This window comes from Salarias fasciatus, chromosome 13 (genome assembly GCF_902148845.1).
Source record: "Salarias fasciatus chromosome 13, fSalaFa1.1, whole genome shotgun sequence".
In the NCBI taxonomy this organism is placed as follows: Eukaryota; Metazoa; Chordata; class Actinopteri; order Blenniiformes; family Blenniidae; genus Salarias; species Salarias fasciatus.
The window spans coordinates 3,302,217-3,321,472 of record NC_043757.1 but is presented as its reverse complement, the minus strand read 5'-3'; the positions used below and the strand labels follow the sequence as shown (position 1 = coordinate 3,321,472).

Sequence of the window (19,256 nt, the reverse complement as noted above, 5' to 3'; positions counted from 1 at the left end):
CAATACTCTCAGAATGTTTCCTGGAAGCAAGACACAAACAAAAAGCAACGAGCAATGAATTTCCCCTCGAAATGTGTTCTCAATTCACAGATACTTCAAAGGGAGCATTAGGTATGTGTGAAATAAAAACACACGCCAACATATCTATCTATCTGTACAACACACACACACACACACACACACACACACACTTTCACAAGCTGCTCATAAACCGTCAGGCAGAGACACGACGCCCCAGATGCATTTCAATCACCCCCGTCTGGGAAAAGAAAAAGGAAAAAAAAAGAGCGGGAGAGAAAAGACTTCCCTTGATACCAGCAAAGCCAGATCTTCATTTCAATTTTCAGTCCCATTGAGGGAAAAAAACGGGGGGGTGGGGGGGTAAATGGAAAGACATACGAGTGAGCGATATGTAATGTCATTAAAGTGGAAGAGTAATCATCTGGCCGCCTGCTTTGAAGTGCCGGCTGTCAGTCGTGTTTGGTCTGATTAAACAACCGGAGCAGCAGACCTGTTGGGCTGCTGCACAGGAACAAACTGCGCTTTAGAAGCTTCAATATTCTGCTTTAAAACTCCATTCTTAACAAATCCACAGAATATTTGGCAGTTTCAGTTGAAATGTATTGGCCTTGATTATTGGGAAGCGTTTTCCGGGCGGCTGAAAGATTGAAGCTCTTTATTTATTTCATGGAGACGTTGTGCTTTCGCTGAAGCTTAGCTGGATAATTGCTTTGCTGTGTGTCTTCGGTAATTGACTTGCTGCGAACGCTTCCCTCTGATACGATACACACCCCGCGCACGATCTCATGTCGAACGACTCCATTCTCGCGGTTGTACTGGTTTCTCTTTTTGTTTTTAAAGGGATGAATTTCACAGCTGTGTTTGATAAAAATAGGGTTTTCTACAGTGGCCCAGAAGGGTCAACACAACCGCAAAAGCCACAGCATGGCAGCTCAGTGTTGGGATTAGACAGTAAATTAGAACCCCAAAGCCTCTTCCTCTGACCGCTGTGCGCTTCCCCTGTGGCTTTTGCTGTCGTGTTGACTCTTCTAGGCCACCATACGTTTCAGATTAAAGCCCCGTTTACACAGGTTTGAGAGAAAACACAGAAGTTGTTGCATTTCAGACGTCCATTTACACAACAACAGTGCTGAGAGTCATTTAAAATTTGGCAATTTCTTGGAAAAGCCCTGTCTCCATAGAAATGGGGGGAGCACTGCTACTGTGCACGTGCACCACTGTAATGCAGGCAGAAGGCCATTTGTATATATTAGTCTTTTTAATCTCTATTCCGACTGTCATCATTTTTATCTGAGTCTGGATCAGGAGCAAAACATTTTACTGCATGTTATGCTGTGTGCAAAAAACACAACACTGTGTTTTGTTGTTGTGTAGAGAAACACAACGCTCGAAATTCACACTTGGCCGCTTGTTTTAACGAGTAAAATCCCCCCGAACGAGCTCAAGCTGCCGTTACTAGCCCATAATAATAATATGTCTGGATGAGGACTACCTAAATTTGTAAACAATGAAAATAACAGCGACTCATGTGAGATTCATGGGCCGGCCATTTTTAATGACATCACCAATCTCCCATGATGCTCGGTTCAGGTTGGTTATTATTATGGGCTGTTACGGTGAATTTTCATGACTGTTTTTTAACTTATATCTAAAAATCTATGAAAGAAAATCTCAGTCAGGGCCTTTACCTGAAGCGCGGCTCTGGGTTAAAGGGAGGCCCTGCCAGCAGAGAGCAGCAGCTGTCTGGACTGTTTGAGTGTTTCTGATGTTTCACTCCGCAAGCCGCCTCGTTCTTTCATTTGTATCACGTCTTTACGATCTGAGGGGTGAAGCCGGAGACACGACGGATGTTTTCCGTCTCCCACCCCGACGGCCATCGGGACTCCAAGAGCACTTTGAAAACCCTGTTTTATTTGGCATTTTTCGATCTCTGTGGATCGGGGAGAATCTGCCAATAGAACCAGAATCTGCAGCTGTTTCCCGACTGAACGAGCTGCTTTCGCTCACTTTCCAGCAGATAAAACTGATCGGAGGCTTCAAAACATATTGAACTGTTAACATGGAGACAACACAGCTCCTGTGTGTTGAGCTCATGTTGCTTTCATGGAATTTTACCCCTGTAATTAAGCACCATAGTTTATTCATGGCTTTTCATCTTTAAAAAAAAAATACCTAAATATATTTAAATTGCTTATTTTTACATGCATTTATCTTTATTTAGTTTTTAAAATCATTTCTGTTCAGTTGAACGTTTCCAACCATTAGAAGATACTTTTTAACCATTTTAACCCTTTTTTTTAGCCAGTTTTACCTCTCTTTAACTTTTAATTTTGTCCTCCATTTGTGTTTAACTCAGCTGTTCTGATCAGTTTAGCACATTTAACCGTTTTCACACATTATTTTCAGTTGATTCAATCAGATGAGAATTCTTAAGCTTTTATATTAACATTTTCTCTGCTTCAGGGATGTGGCACTTTCAGCACTGTAGATGTGTGGATACCAGTCTTTTAATGAACGACACCGAGTCCTGATTGGTACAGGTATCGGCACTGTTATCGGCACTGGTATTGGTACTAAGGATCGACCAATTATCGCCCTGGCCGACAATATCGGCTGATATTGGGCATTTTTCTGATAATTGGCATCGGCCTTTTTTTCCACCAATATCCGATAAAAAATTTTTTTTACAGTATTTTCCGCACTATAAGGTGCACCTAAAAGCCTCTAATTTTCTCAAAGCCGAACGGTCTGCCTCATATTTCGGTGCGCCTTTTTTGCAGAAAATACGGTAATAAAGACCACTCGGTTGTCAGTCCGTTTTCTTGACTACGCTTCCCATAATGCATTGTGATGTGATCACATGGGAAAACAACTTCTGCTTGCTTGTAGCTAAGCTAGCCAGTTCAAACAGAACGGCAGACATGAAGCTTCAGGCTCCAGCTCTAACCTGTCGGTCACCACAGCCACACAGTTTGTCCTCCAGTCTCCCAACCGGAGAGCACGGCGCGCGGCTGCACAGCCGTCTGACTCGAGGAGCGGCCCGACGCCGGCGGACAGCCCGCTCGCCGGGACGCCGAGAGCGGTCGGCCGTCGGCCGGCAGCGGATTACAGTCAAGTCGGCCCCAAGCCAAGTCGACTCCGACCAGCTCGGCCCCACGCGTCTTCTGTCACGCACTCACGCCACACATTGAAAACTGAAAAAAAATTGCCGGTAAATTTGTCTGGTGCGCCACTGCTGTGGAACCGGGAGGAATCAAACACAAGCCTGTCACATACCTACCGGTCATTTTTTTTTCAGTGGCGTGAGTGCGTGACAGTAGACTCATGGGGCCGAGTTGACTGGTTACCGTGCCGAAAACGGACTGCCTGCCGAAAAATGACTGTCCTGGACAGGGACGTGCATCGATTAGTGATAATATTGATTTTAATGTATTTTTTAGCGTTACAGTAGCCTACAACTTTAGTTCAACCAGGATTCTCCATTGTTTCTTCTTTTTTTTTTTTTATTCCTACAGTACACGGACATACAGGGGACAAAATACAAGAAAATGAAGGACAGAGTTGTGTTATCAGCAGCGACAGATGGTTGAATATTGGAGTTTTGGGGAAGTTATGGATGAGATATGACTGCATTATTGTGAGTGAGTGTGTGTGTGTGTGATGAATATAATTACATGTATCAGATAGTAATAATAATAATAACAATAATAATAATAAAGTAATCACAAAATTACAAACTGAACAAAAACAAAAGGCCTGAGTATAATGAATGTAGAAGTGTTTTCCACTGAGCACATCACATCTCTCCTCACTAGTCACTTCACTAAGTCACTCCTCTGGGCTGTGGAACAGTGTCCCACCCACAGCTACATTTTGACGCCAAAATGTTCATTTTTACTGCAAATGAATATCGGTTCGACATATCGGTTATCGGTTTCCATAAGTACCAGTAATCGGCATCGGCCCTAAAAAAGCCATATCGGTCGATCCTTAATTGGTACTGGTATCAGTCCTGGTATTGGTACTTGGTATCGGTACAGGTATCGGTACTTGGTGTCTGCACTGTTATTGGTACTAGTTATCGGTACCTGGTATCGGTGCTGGCATCGGTGCGTAGCTGAAGGTCAGTACTTGTATCCGTCCTTTAGAAAGGTGGCGTTGTTGCATCGATGTTGAAAACTAAAGTTTCCAGCAGGAGTTGTGGATCTCAGCATGTAAGATTCATAGTTCAGACCCTCACACTTGCAAAGCGACTCCCTGAGGCGCCCTTGAGCAAGGCACAGCTGCTGTTGTGGCACCCGGAATGCTTGAAAGTGCCAATTTCACCTTCAAAGTGTCTCTAAAAAAAAAAAAAAAAAAAAACAGCACAACTTTGAGAGAGAGAGAGAACAAAAAGTCACCTCCAGATTAGAGCTATTTGTTTCCTCCTCAAAACTGCAGCTCCTTTACTGGAATTTTAATACGAACTGTCCGGAGATGAAGCCCTGAAGTTGATGGAGTTCACACTCAGCGTCGTTGTATGTTCAATAACTTCACGACACACGTGTGTGTGTGTGTGTGTGTGTGTTTGTGCGTGCCTTTGTGTTTTCTCGCTCCCCTTTTATAGAAATTCATCATCCTCCAGGCACCATGTTTATATTTATCCCTCGCTCTCCCTCGCTTTGTACATCTGTGAGACACTGACACTGACATGTGTTCTCTCCAACACACACAAACACACACTCTGTCTTCTTTCAGGTTCTCTCTTTAATTAATGACTGCCATGCTAATTGAAAGCAGTGCAGCTCCTCCGTCCTCAGCCTCGCTGCTCTGAGCTGGGCGGAGAAACGTCTCCGTGTGTTCTGGTCTTTCTCTTGGAGCGGAGTGTGTGTCTACAGTAACTTTCACAGAGTGACGGAGGACGCCGCTGAAGAGCTGTGGGGACGGCCGGTTGGAGCAGTGCTCTGGGTGTGTGTGTGTGTGTGTGTGGCATTTATGCCTAATATCATGGAGACTGATATTATACGTACACACACACGCACACATAGTTTCTTCCAAATGATCAATATTGAGTTCCTGATGATCAGAAAACATGAAATCAGTGTAAACGATGAATAAATGAACCACCTTCCCTCCCAATTCCTAATATACTGACATCGGTGTGTTTTCCTTTGGAAGCTTCACTGAATCTCAGCTCCTCCTAGAGGCTGGAATTTGATACGGTTCAGTACTTTACTGTCAGTTTTAATTGCGATTAATCGATGGAGGGCTGTCAGCGAAATTTTTTTTTTTTTTTTTAATTAGGATTAATCGCATTTTCTTAAATGAAAATGGAGAATAAAACTCATCTTACTCTCATTGGGACGTCGTCGTTTCTTCACTGTTCAGTTCAACTGAATTATGAGGATTAGATTCTTCATTTGAAGCTTGACTACAAGTTCACAAATGATGAGATTAATCGCCGTTTTTTTAAAAATTACTCGTTTACGGCGCTGAAGTTTCTAAGTTTCCCCGTCTCTCCCGATCGCGGCTCCTTCTCCTCATCGCTGCTCTAATGAGCTCCGCTCTCCGACACGTCTCCAGGTTAATCCGCCCGTCTTTTAATTATCTCCCACCCTCCGCCGCCACAGGTCAGAGGTCGGCCCGCTGTCAGGGTTTAGTCAGCCGAGGTGGCGTCGGCTCGGCGAGGTGTTCGGCGACGCCACATCCAGCCGAGAGAGAGACACAACACCTTTGATCCTAATTGGACGAGTCGGGTTTGGAAGCCGGGCGGACAGGGGTCACCGGAGAGGTCACGCTCTGACCCCGACCACACCGGCCCGCCTCCATCTTTGCTGACGCTGAGTCGCGTTTCTTTTTGGGTGCGGCTGTGCGAGCCGCCGCCGTCGCCGCCGCCGTCGTTCCACCGCACGGCGGTGACATTTCAAACACTCCAGTGTAGCTGAGGCTGCTGGATCGAGCCCTTGAACGGAGGCAGCTGTGTTTGTGTTTGTTTTGTTCTCCTGCTCCCACACACACACACACACACTTGGTGCCGTGACACCAAAAGCAGAGAACAACAACAAAGTTGGAGGAGAGGCGGCCGAAGTGACGGCGGGATTCTTCAGGCGACGCCGCCTGACGAATGTGATGAGAAACAGCCGCCAACTCGACACACACATTCCACATGTTTGATAAAAATACACTCCGGTTTCCATGGCAACAAGCGTGTGTCACGTTTACTGAACTCTGACTGGTTCTCCGGTCAAGACGTTGTTGAGCTGTTTGTGTGACTCTGTTCTCCTGCTAATCATCAGTATTGATCACAGTCGTTTCGTGACTAAAGCACCCAGCAGCGCCCGCTTGTGGCCTGGCGTGAGAACTAGTTAGTTTTTCGGGCATCGCCGTGTAAATGGGAAACTTTTGTGACACGTAAAACGCAGTATTGGTGCATTGGTGCAAAAACATTTTTAACAGGCTACAAACTGCAATTCTAACTATCTGTACGACATGAATCTACAACCTGAGGGTTGCTGTTTGCAGATTGAACGATGAAAAGAAGCTGAATGAACGACGCTCGACTTCATGAGAGAATAAGACATAAATCATCCATTGATCAAAACCAGGCCAGTCTTTCTGGTATTTTTGTATTTGGAGAGAAATCTTGAAATCCTGGTCATGTCTCGGGTTGGGAATCAGCGGTTAGGCTAAGCAATCGGTTGGTGTGTTTATGATCATGTCTGGGTTTGGAAAGCTCTCTGATGTTGCCGTCGATAACCTGAATGCCACCGACACGCAGCAGCGGTTGTTAAAATGTGTTTTCAGCAGACCTGAGTGACGGTCAGGTTTGTCTTGAGTGATTCTGGGACGGGTTTGTCTCGGCCGTATCCCATCATGCCTCACAGCTCCGACTGGCTCCTCCTCACGTCCAGCATTTTCAGTCTCCAGAGCAGAAATAGTCACTTGGAGATCTGGGGTGAACGAGCGCAGCACCGGGTCTTGCCTCCACCGGCGACGCTGCATCTCAATCCTGAGACCCTCTAAAGCTCCGCCCACCTGGAGTTTACCCAGAACAGGACCCAGAGCTCCGCCTCCCTCCGCCCGTCTGTTATATCGCTCTGGTTTGACTCGGCAGGAGCGTCCTGGGTCGTTTTTCCTTCCAAATGAGGATAGAGCAAGATACAAACCCACACACACACACACACACACACACAATGGCGTGCGTGATGAAGTGTCGAGGGTTTGTATCAATTCAAATCCAAAAGATGCATTTTTCAAAACACAACACGGTTTGTTTTAGTCATTTGAAAACTTCCCTGACGACGTTCTTCAAAGCCACTGACAACAAAATGCGTAACTTTTCGAGAAAAAAAAGACCATCAGTCTCCACAGGAAAAGTGCAACTTTTGAAAATACTCGGACTTCGTTTGCTGCTAAATGTAGATGCTGCTTCTGCCACGTCGACGGAGGAGATGGTTCCTCTGCACATGCTCAGTAGAAGAACAGTAAGAACAGTGTTTTCCTCCAGAGCGTCAGGGCTCCCGGTCCGGGTTCTCCATATTCGTTTTCAGCCTTTCTCCCATTTTGCCATAAATAGACGTCATTTCCAAAATGTCGCCATGTTTAGTGTGAAACTTTCCTAAAACGAAAACAAAAAATGAAGCATTTTCGCTTGTTGTTGTGTAAACGGGGTTAAAACCATGCGTTATAGAACACGCAGAATCCAAGCTGCGAGACTGATTGTACCAGACGCCCTGTTGAAATGTTGAAATGTTGAACTGCGGTTGGATCTGGTGTTTCGGGTGTTCTCGTGGACGGGGACGTCGTCTGTGTCTCCAGCAGGACGGATTAGTGTTTTGTGCTCTGCTGTCAGCCTGTCAGACCAGATCCAGATTGATTCCAGGAGCGTCTGAGAAACAAAGCCACCGGGGTAAACAGGAGCAGAGAAATTGGGACGCTACTTAGTCGGGAGGTGAAAATGGAGAATAGAGCGAAAAACTGAATAGTTGAGATGTTGATTTGAACAATTGTGTTACAGATGGACTAAATTCAAAAGAAGCTGTAAAAAGTCTTTCTCTCGCTGAAGTTAGTTTTCATATTTGCATGCGTAAGACTCACATTTTCCTCAAGAGGAGCCGAGAAAAGAAGAGAAGCGAGCAAGGTACAAATGACCAGAGGCAAGGATTGATATCCAAACCAGCCGAGGCGCCCAATTAGCCTCCACGCCGCATCCTGGCGCTTCGGCCCCGGCGCTATCGCGGCGCTCTGTACGGCTCCGCCGCACTCCCATACGTTGATAAGGAGATATTTATTGAGCCGAAATTAATTAAAGGCGCATCCTGGCGCGGCCGGGCTTTTTCCTGGGACGCTGTGTGAAGGGCAGCCGGAGCACGTCTCAGAATTCATTAGCTGCTTAATGATCATTGCCCGACTGGCGCTCTCACTAATGTGCCAATCAAATCCAACAATTTAGTTTCTCCAAAGTCTGAGGACTTTCCAGAAACCGCGGAAAGCGTCTCCAGCTAATTCGGCCCACTTGAATGCGGCTAAGAGCACGAAGAGTGGAGGAAGGCGAATGTTTTTCATCTCCACTGCGGCGCGTTGCTTCGTGAACGTCTGCAGCGTTTTCAGTCAAGACTTCCTGACCGAGCAAGACGCTCCCGTCTCATCTCTGTGACCGCGGAGAAAGGTTACCGTCTGCGTCCTAATGAGGACCCGGGAAGTGTGGCTGAGCTGGGCCTGGAAGTCAAATATCTTCTGCAGGAAAAAAGAAACAAAAAAAGAATTCCCTCGCACAGGTTTCAACCTGCAATTAAATTCCAGTCTTTTCCTGTAAAATAAAACCTCCGTGTGCGGCTGAGATTGCAAACAGTGTGGAGAGATTTCAGAGGAAACAGTCAATCATGATCTCTTTGATCTGTGATTAGAATCTGTGGTGGTTTGTCTGAAAGTGACGGTGATTATGGGATGTCACGGCACGACAGCGATTCCAGGTGAAAATGGAAAACTTTACTTGTTATCTGGTGCTCGGAGCTTTAAAACGGCTCCTTGATAAAGGCTCTAACTCCGTCTCCATGGAAACCGGGAAACCGCTCCAACCCCGTCTCCATGGAAACCGTGTTCCTGGTGTCTTGTTCTCTGCAGTTTGTTTGGTTTCCTAACGGAAACATCCCACAGCGCCACCTGCTGGCCCGGCATGCTCACTGTTTCTGCCGTTTCCATGTAAACACAAAACTTTCCTGAGAACGATGCATTTTCGCGTCATTCTCCTGTAAACAGGGATTTAGAATGTTTTTCATGGGTGCAACCCACACACTCAGCTTTGTTCCACATCCTACAAATGCATCCTCCTTAAAAGGCAGCACCATTGTTAAAACAAGGCTTTTCTAAGGGTTTGTATTTCTTGTCAGAAAAGTTGCTTCAGTGCTGAAACGATGAGCCGAACTGAGTTTCAGTCTGTTTGTGTTGTTGATGAATTGAACCACATGGAGCTGCAACTCGCCTCAGAAACACTGAACCTGAAGATCTGCTCAACCTCATGTCTAATTATTCATTTCCATCTGTTTTTTTTTTTTTTCCCTTTCAGGTGTCGGGAGGGCTACCAAGGCATCCGCTGTGACCAGTTTCTCCCCAAGACCGACTCCATCCTGTCCGACCCAAGTAAGAGTCGATCATGTCCCCCGTGGAGTTAAACTGTGAAAAACTGGTCGTGTTAGAAAGGAGGCACTAACGTCTCCTGTTGATCACGGTATGAGTTGTGATGATTTGCTTGCTTCAACATGTTCTTGCTTCCTAATCTTCCTCTCCACGCCGCGGCGCATCTCTTCCAGGACCTGGAAACAAGAAGGCGTCAATGTGCTAAATGTGTTTTTTTGTGAATAAGGCGACGTTTTGTTTTACAGCAGCTGCAGCAGCCGTGACAAGTTGATTATTTTTTCTTTTTTAATTGTTTCCCCCCCAAAGCTAAACCATGTGATACCAGTGATAAAGCCTGTGATTGGCTCCAGGTTGCGTCCCGTTTACACGACGACGCTTCCAGTGAAAACGCACCGTTTCTGTTAAAACAGTAGAAACACTGAAAGCTATGTGGTTAGCAGTCACATCTTTTCCCGTTTCCACGGAGACGGAGTCACACCGTTTTAGAAAAGTTGCATTTTCAGTGGCTCTGAGCAGCGTCGTCGTGCAAACAGACGCCCAAAATGCAAACGAACTTAAATCCCGTTGTATGAATGTCGCCTCAGAAAGCCATCGTCCCACTGTGTTCATCACTAACACTGTTGTGTGACTGAATCACTGAAACATATCAAAAACCAATGTGATCTGAACTTTTGAGAAGCTGTCAAAGCGAGTGTTGTGTAGAAAGTGTCGCAGATATGAGGATGAATTAATATTCCTGGATGTTTTCACTTGATCTCAACGGCTTCGACTCTGTCTTGGATTATACGGAGAGAAAGAAAAGCTTAATCTGCAGGAGATCTCTGCTTTGTGGTGAACCCAGTTTTCAACAGTTCTCCCCTCCTCGCTCACACTCCAGTGACACCAGATCATAAATAACGCCTTTATTTTCGAGCGTGCGGCGTTTCGTCGCTCACGCTGGAGGCCTCGCTGTGCGTTTCCAGTACGATCTCCGCACGCTTTGATCCGTCGGCGAGGCTTTGCGGCGTTTTCAGGAGCCAGACTGTTTGATCCCACCAAGCTCAGGTAATTGTAGTTACACTAATTGCATTCACCTTGCATCCCAGGTGAGTGTCAGTCCCTGATTAGAAAACCAGCGGGGCTGTGAATCCCAAAATGAAAGCCAGGGTTGTTACATGCTTTGATAAACACTGTGAAATGGGTTTGCCGCAAAGCCGAGAAAGAAGTTATCTCCGAGAAATTCAGACTCTGCCTTTCTGGGGGTTTGTTCAGTCTTATGCATTCAGAGCAGTGCAGGAGAGTGAAATATATTGAAATATGCTGCAGAATAGCCACAAACAAGCCTCTGTTTTACTCAGGGTGCGATTTGTGATAAAATGCAGTGCTGACAGAATAAAATGTAGGACCGTAATAAATGTCCCCGGCGCGTGGGCGGCAGAGACTTATAGTTTTTGCTTTAAAGCCTCTAACTGGCACCTGCTCACAAATGTCATTTGTTGCCGATGGATGTTGAGACGTCAGGAAATACAGACTTTAATTAAAATCTGCCGCTTTATGTGAGACAAACTGTGCAGTGTGGAATGGCTTCCTGCTCGAGAACACAAGAACAACGCATTTTTACTGGACTCGACGTCGTCTAAATGGGGCCTGATTGTTAAAGTAGCTTTTATCACTTCCTGTGGACCAGAGGGATGGAGTACCCCGTCGCAGAAAACTGGATCCGGCTTATAGCAGCATTCAGGGAAGCACTGAGGGGGTTTTAACACTTGAAATTTCTTTTTTTTTTTAAAGCAGTCAAACTTCTAATTTGTCCTGCAGTTTTCCATTTTCCTTGCCGTCCCTCGAACCGGCCGTCCTCCTGCTCAGACTGATGTCTCACTGTGTCTTTATCGGCCCGAACACATGGTCCTCTCAATGTCAGGGAGCTGAGGGAGGAACACAAATTGCCCCTAAATTCCGTCCTCACTGCCGGGCTATCTGCGCTGTATTATATTCCCTTCGTCCTCTTAGCTTCTCCTATAAAAATGTACGCAACCTTCACACTGTTCATTAATACTGTGGCATTACAATAGCTTATCTGTTGCTGTTCCAGTAACAAGCCACATGCTGTAATAGCTCCATTTACTATAAAAGGACAGTCCTATGCCCTGGGGATCCTCACTTCATATTTGTCCAATGTCAGGAAAAGCCCTTCACTGTGCCGCTGTTAGAACTTTAATTTCCCCCATTATGGATATGGAAGTTCAGACTCAATTGCAAAGGAGGCCGTGCCACAAATGAGACATGTAGATTAGAAATGCAAATGCTACAGTGGCATTATCGCCTGCTATTTGTTAATATCCTTTACTTTCCAGATCATTAATTAAGTCTCTGTAATGAGGTTTTTAATTCCAATCAAGTATTAGGGTAATTGTCCTTGTTAGAACAACAGTGGTGTTCACTGAAGTGACGCCCGCCGCTTTGTTTGTACACCAACCTACTGACCTGAATGTACAGAGGAGCCGCCGTCCTCGACGCCTCAGCGATTTATCAGACGTCAGGCAGTCGTCCGTCGTGTCGTTAGCGCGTCTGTCGGTCGTGGCGGAGCCTCAATAGAACGTTTGTTCTCAGTATCTGGTCGCTTTGGAACACAGTCCTCAGCGCTGATAGGGAAAACTCTTCAGTGGAGTCAAAACGTGAGCAGCGAAGGACTTTTTCTACACTGGAACACTCTGAAGACACCGTCAGAACCTGACAGCCGGGGCTGTTCACACGGCAACGCAAATAATCCTTCTGCACGTGCTCAATAGGCGGACAATAAGAACGTTTTCCTCCTGCGTGTCGTGATTGCCTACACTTTCAATGGGTCTATCGTTTCCGTGGAAACGGACATCTGAACCATAATGGAAGTTTTGAGTTTTTACTAGAATTGGCTTCCACAGTTTTTCTTGAGTAATCTTTACTTGGAATTCACTTCAACACTGGTGTTGTTTTCTTTTTATTTGTGCTTTACTAAAACACGTCTAATTTCAGCTGCATGTCGGACCGATGGAACCTCAAAGGACACGTTCTAACAAAACGCCACTCAGCCGTCACCCTGAAGTGGTTTTACTGTCGGACTCAGTTATTGGCCTATTAACTGCGTCGTCTCTCCCATTGAAATCTCCATACAGATGGTTTGATGTTGGCATTGATTGTGGGGCAGAATGAGGCTTGGAGAATGGAGCGGAGACTTGAGGGTCTGAGGGGGGAAAAGTCGGAGCCACACATCCTCGACACTTTTGTGTTTGTGTCAGCTTTAACTCACTCTGCTTTCGCTCATTTCCCCTCATTCGCTCCTCATCTCATTCATCTGGTCTTTGCTACTTCCTCTAACTCTTTGCCAAATCTCTCTTCTCCATTCATTTCCTAATAGAAAGAATCGATCTGCCTATTTTCTTCTGTATCCGTCTTTCAGCTCCCTCACTTATTTCTGACAAGTGCCTGCTCTCTGTTCTGCACAACACATTGTCATGCAGCCTCTATGGATTTCTTTATAGAGTAACGTCATCTTTTTTTCCTTTCTTTCTTCCTTTTTTCTCTCCAACTACATCCTGCTTCAAAAAGTTGGTAAGTGTAAAAGTTGGGAAAAGAAGCGCGGCGGATCTGAGCCTGGCTCTTCTTTTCTCGCCCCTCAGATAATCTTGTCACAGCATCGCTCTCCCCTCGACTCCTCTTGCTCGCAGTTAATCAGCTCCTAATGTCCCGGGTTCCCTCTGTGTCTCCTGCTCAAGCCTGCCTCAGTGTTGACATCCCTGTTCCCTCTTCCAAACTCCCCTTCTGACAGCCCTCTCGCCCCCCGTCTGTCCGCCGCTAACCTCCTCCGTGCCATCCTTTCCTCTGCGTGCATATTGTCCGAGCGTCGGACCTCATCCCCCTTTCCCCGACCGCCGTTCTCCGTCCAGCTCATCTCCCCAGCACTAAGTGGCACAGGCCTCAGATGGACCGGGCTTTGGACTGCGCCAGCTAAACAAGGTTCACCAGCAGGGCGGCCGAGCGCTGCCAAGTACCTCTGGCACGCCGCGGCCTCACAGGGACGGGGGAAGGGCACCGGCGGAGGGATGAAAGTGGACACGTCTTCAGAGGAGGGCTATCACACCGTCCCAGGGTCTCTGAGGACCGGCACGGTGTCAGGACTTCTGGTGGCGGCACAAACACGAGCGCATGTCGAGGCAGAGGAGGAGAAATGTTTGTCTTCCAGGACAAAATAAGAACTGGAGGAAGCACCGAAGCTACCAGTACAGGCATGAATTTCCAGAAACGGCTGGTTTCCTCCTGGAACATCATGTGAACGGGGTCTAAATAAAGCACAGTAATGACGCGGTGCTTTTCGGTAATTTAACCCTCAGCTTGAAAACTTGTTTGCTCTCTGAGAGCGGAGGTGTCCACCAGTCTGGCTTCAGACGCTTCAGCACGTTGTGGTTTCCAACAATCTCAGACTACAAAAACACAAACGTCTCCGCTGTGACCTGTTTGACCTCACAGTAACTATTCAGTCAGTCAGACTTCACAGCTTTCCCAGGATCAATAAAAAGCCTCGCTTAGATGACAACATCTCAAGTGGAAACGCTTCTGTGTTCTAGTTTCCCAAGAGTTTCATGATTATTCTGAAATATTCTGAAAACATCAGTTTCCAAAGAACAGCAGAAACACTAGAAATGATGCCTTTAGCATTCCAGACCACGAGGTGGCGCTGTGGTTGTTGTGACTCAACTATGAAACTACCGAGCTGGCCTCTGTAGATGTTATTGTCTAAATACCATGCACAAATAAACCTTTATTTTGGTAGATAGGTAGATATATTCTAGAAAGGGCCGTTTTCACCCGTTTACATGACAACAGCGCCTGAGCATTTTCGAAAACTTCTACCTTGGGAGCCTCCAAGCCACCGTTGTCACATAAAACCAAACTTTTGGCGTTTTCACTTGAAATCGCTGCCGTGCAAACGGCCTCAGGAGGAGGAGTGGATTATTTACATGTTTACGTGACGACATATGGCGGCGAAGCCTCTTGCATAAGTAAACACTTGTGGAGCATCTTCAAACCTCCGCTCTCACATCTGCTTTACAGAAAGTAAAAAGGCCCGCGGTGTCGCGCAGAAACAATCAAGCATTTAAAGACCGGCGTGTGAAAACTTTGCAGACGATCGGCGAGTCATTCAAAACCTGCACTGATGTGCTTTTAGCTCCTAAAACGCCGGCGAGGCTCGGCGCCGCGCTCATCGTGTCTGAGATCAGAGATTTATTTATGTTCCTCCCCTCAATCTGTCACCCAGCAACAAAGGCTTTTGTTGTCTTCCTTACATACAGCGTGTCAAATCTTGTCATCGCTGAAGAGACGGAGTTCAAACCACTTTTGGTTGTCGACACGGCTGCTGCTGCTCAAACTGGAAGGTGGCTGATTGGCACGACCCATTGTGAGCAACTTCAACAGCATAATGCAAAATTCAGCAGCAAGCAGGCCAGACTGCAGACGACTTCTCCTTTAGTCAGGGGTGCACATAAGCGGTGCGCTGGTGTGCATGCGCTACCACATTAAAAAATGCGTACCTGATGAAATATAGTAACGCTCATTTGCGTAGCATGTAGTGTTGTGACGTTCAATGAACGAGCCGTTGGTTTGAACGGCTCTTTTAAGTGAACGACGAGAGCCGGTTCACAGCTGTCTGACAGCAGTTCCCTTGTGCAAATTGTCAACGCGTCCTTCACGTGTCTCCTGAGTGTCTCCTGAGTCCTGCTGTCATCGCTGCCTTCATGTGAACGACAGAGTTTCAGTTTTCCGCCGCTCGCGCCAGTCACCTGAACGCAGCAGCTAACTAGCGGAGGAGAAGTGTCTCGAAACCGTAGCGGAGCCGGTGTTTTGGAATAACTGGTTTCCCTACTAACTGGTTTCTCTCACGTCCCTTGTTGCTGATAGATATTAAAAACCACAGAAAAAGCTGTGTCGGACGTTTTATGAGTCTGATTTGAACATCTGCTGCTACTAGCAGCAGCAGCAGGAAATGCTAAAGGAAGTCGCGGGGGTTGGGGGGGGACGGTGCTCACTTAGAGCTTTCTTTTCAGGTGTAATGTTCTGCTGTTGAGTAAAATGACGCGCATAATACTTCGGACTGCTCTGTTTAGTCTACACTCCCACGCAGGGATTACGGCAGCCGCACAGGGACAAAAAGCTCGCTGCGCCTCCCCTGAAGCCCTGTGGCGCCCCCCAGGGGAGGCACGCCTCACACTTTGAAAATCGCTGGTCTAAGTGACAGAAAGCAGATACTGTACGAGCACTTTTATTTTTCAGAACTTTAAACACCATTTTGTCAAAGTTACAAGATTTCAGACATTCTGTTGCACTGCTTCCCTTCATTTTCAGTCGAAATTAAAGCAGGCTATGTAACATTGTCCACGCATCGCTCCTGTAGGTAGGCGTGGGAAACAACCCACGGTTCTCCCCTGAGAACCAGATAAAAAATATCATGTTCATAGTCCTTCCTCTCCCTCATGCCTCGCCCCGTTCTCGCCCAAAATGCAACTGCAGTGTTACGTTTTCACTGAAAGTCGTCTCCTGTGCTGCGTCCGTCATCTACCAGGCCTTATTCCGCAGTGAAAAACACATTCAGACCTCCTGAACTGAGACGGCGTAGTTTTACTGCGCTGTGAGGCCAACTCCGAATCAGCATATTCCCCTCCGCAGCACATGCATCTTATTCCAGCTCCCAGTGACACCCAAAGTGAAATTTAGCAATTTAAACCTGAAGACAAATTTAATCCACGCTACCTTTATGAGATCCGATTTCATGCTCTGCAGGTTTGTGTGCACCACAGATGATAATATAGCCGTAATCATGCAAGTCCAATTTCCACGGCAACACAGCCTTGTATTTCACGTTGCATTGCTTGTTTCAATCTGTAAGATATAAAAGGAGCATAAAAAGTTGGATTGTTGGGGGCTTCATTCTTTTATCTGACTGTCGAGGCTTTGTGAGTCACCTTGGATGGCTACACCGCTGCTTCTGCGTGATCAAGGTTATTTATTCACTATTGTGCAAATAGGAGCGCATTGTTCATTTGAATGTAAGGCAAGAAGAGAGGCGGCGAGAATGGAACGTCCTTGAGCAAGACGCGGCGCGTCGGGGTGAAGCTCCGCGGCGGGGCCTGACCCGGAGAAAATTTGGGAATCAATAAGGTGCCAGACACTTGCTTCTGCAAAGTCATGAGAACAAATGGCTCAAATGCAAAAATGTGGGCGTGAGGGAGGAGTGTGGTCCGTCCGAGCTTCACACTCAAACCGTGAGTCAAGCCGGGATGAAGTTCATTCTGACAGGAAGGAGACTTCATGATCACTACAAAGTTAAAGAATGAACAGAACATTTACTGAGTTTTGGTTTGGCACTGCTGAAGGGTAGTGCTCATCACTCGGATTCATCCTTTTAGAAAACTGTAGAAAACGGTGCTTCCTTGTTTTTTTTTAGATCTGAAACCTCTGAAGGGGTTTCACTCCTCTTCATCACGAGAAAAACATGTCTGCTCCGTCATGTGCTTCACTCTTAAAGGATAAATAGAAGCACTTGTTTACATCTGCAACATTCCTCAAAGGATGAAATTGAAAATCATTGTTGGCACGTTTCTTTATTAGAACATGTTTTTTCACGGCTGCTCCGCGCTCTTTCATTTTGTTTGCGTTTGCACTTCCTTCCGCCCGGGTGCGCCACGCGGGGCCGGGAAGTGCAAAGCGGAGTCTCTGGAGGCATCTTGTTAAATTCACACCATCTGAATAGCCGAGCGAAGGAGCCGGCTTCAAGCCGAGAGGCGCTCGACGACTCTCTGATTCATTTCCAGAATCATTTCTCCTGGTTAGACTGACTGGCGGTGGCGAGACAGACTCACAGAGGAGAGTTTCAGCACGTCTGATTCCTCAAATCTGAAAACAGCAACCAGGAGCAGATTAAAACACCCCTTTCTCTTCTCAAATCGGGAGTCCTCCTCAGAAAAGCAGCATGGCTTGCTTTTGTATGAAGCTCCACCGCTGAAGCACAGACTACATTTTCTTTTAATTGGCATGTGTCTGGGGTGAAAGAAAAAAATGGCAACTTCCACATCGAGCTGCCCATTAAAACAACAAAAGAAGTTTGTCTTTGACAGCGGGCCTCTGTGAAACTCGATGAAAAGAGTCCATTTCCCACATTTCCGGTGCTCCACCGCGTTGCTGCTTGGCCTCGCGTGCGGGAAGCTGTGCCGGATTACCACGTGTAATCCCCGCTCCGCCGTCCCACGAGAGTAATCCTGCATCGCTGCAAGGCTCATTTTGGTGCAAACAAGGTAAATACTGGACTTCAGGAGTGTGAGATGCAAATAGTATCTTGCTTTTCTTTTTCTTTTTTTCTAAAGGTACAGCAATGACGTGAAACGCTGAAAATGAAACTTTTTGAAAACGCTGAGCAACAGCTGCGGCTCAGTTGGTAGATTGGCCATGTCGTACTGCAAAGGTTGCAGGTTCAATTCCGTACACAGACTGACCGCCTTGCATTTCGTTAACAGTGTGAAGTAGAGGCTACTCGAGCAGTGGAACAAGCGCTCTATATAAGTGAGATTCATTCATCAATCTGCATTTATCTATAAAGTGATTTCCCTGTTCAGAACCGAGGCGCTCCCTTCGCCGCAGACGTACAGTCGCCTCCTGTTTGGACACGTTGGTGTTATTATTAGTCCTTCTTGTGTTTGTCCCTGATGAAAGGAGTCACAGCGTCAGCAGCCCTGCTCAATGTCGTGAGTCAGACGAAGAAGAGGACCGGCGGGGGGGGGGGGTTCCGCAGCCTCCCAGCAGGGCTTCGGTCTCACCCACTGTCCCGCCTGAATCTTCCGAGTCCTGCTGGGAGAAACACACCGTGCGCTCACACTCAGCTCATGAGAACATGAAGGGAGAACGGAAGACATTAAGGTTTAGACAACAACCACACACACCAAAAAAAGAAGATGAGAGGACGTGAAGCAGGGGAGCCCGGGGTCCGAGGTGGGATTCAAGCACTGCTTTCATTCAGGATGAATTGTGCTGCCTTTGCCAGGAAAGTGGATGAGAGCAGGCGGCAGCAGCAGGGGTCAGAGGCCGTCGCTGTTGTGCTCCTCAGAAAAAAGATGAAACAATCAAGAGAGAATGAATGTTGCTTCTTTGTCCATCAGCATTACAGGAAGCTGCTATTTTTATCACAGTGGCTTGTTACGTCCCTATGGAGGCGCAGCAACGTGAGATCTCCTTAGTACACTGGTTTTCTCATGATTAAACGTTATGTGTGTGCTTGTAAATGTTTCTGTACAAGGCAGCTTGAGGCAGGGACACAATGTACAGTTATCCAAGGTGGGAGCAAGTGATGGTTTTTAATCTGGAGCCTGTGCCGTTATGAAGCCAGAGGTTATGATCAGCAGAGAACATCATGTAACCACGGTCTCATAACGCCGCGCTGTGTGGCTGCCGCTACGAAGTTCACACATGACGCGTTCGCAGGTCGTCGACAGTCTCCATTTATGTCCGTACCGAGTTTTCTCCCTGCAGATGAAGGTCACATCAGCGGTTTGATTCAGCCGTGCGCTGATGATTTACTCGATTACTTTTGCTTTTGGAAAGATGTTCAGTTTCCATTC

At 46.8% G+C, this 19,256-nt stretch overlaps 1 protein-coding gene across 1 annotated transcript in view; it reads left to right on the top strand.

Moving 5' to 3' along the window:
- nrg3a (neuregulin 3a) overlaps positions 1-19,256 on the top strand; it is a 381,203-nt gene that overhangs the window by 320,508 nt on the left and 41,439 nt on the right. The window contains exon 3 of the mRNA XM_030106513.1: positions 9,566-9,639. Coding sequence (XP_029962373.1) covers positions 9,566-9,639 — 74 coding nt within the window. The remainder of the gene's footprint in view (positions 1-9,565; positions 9,640-19,256) is intronic.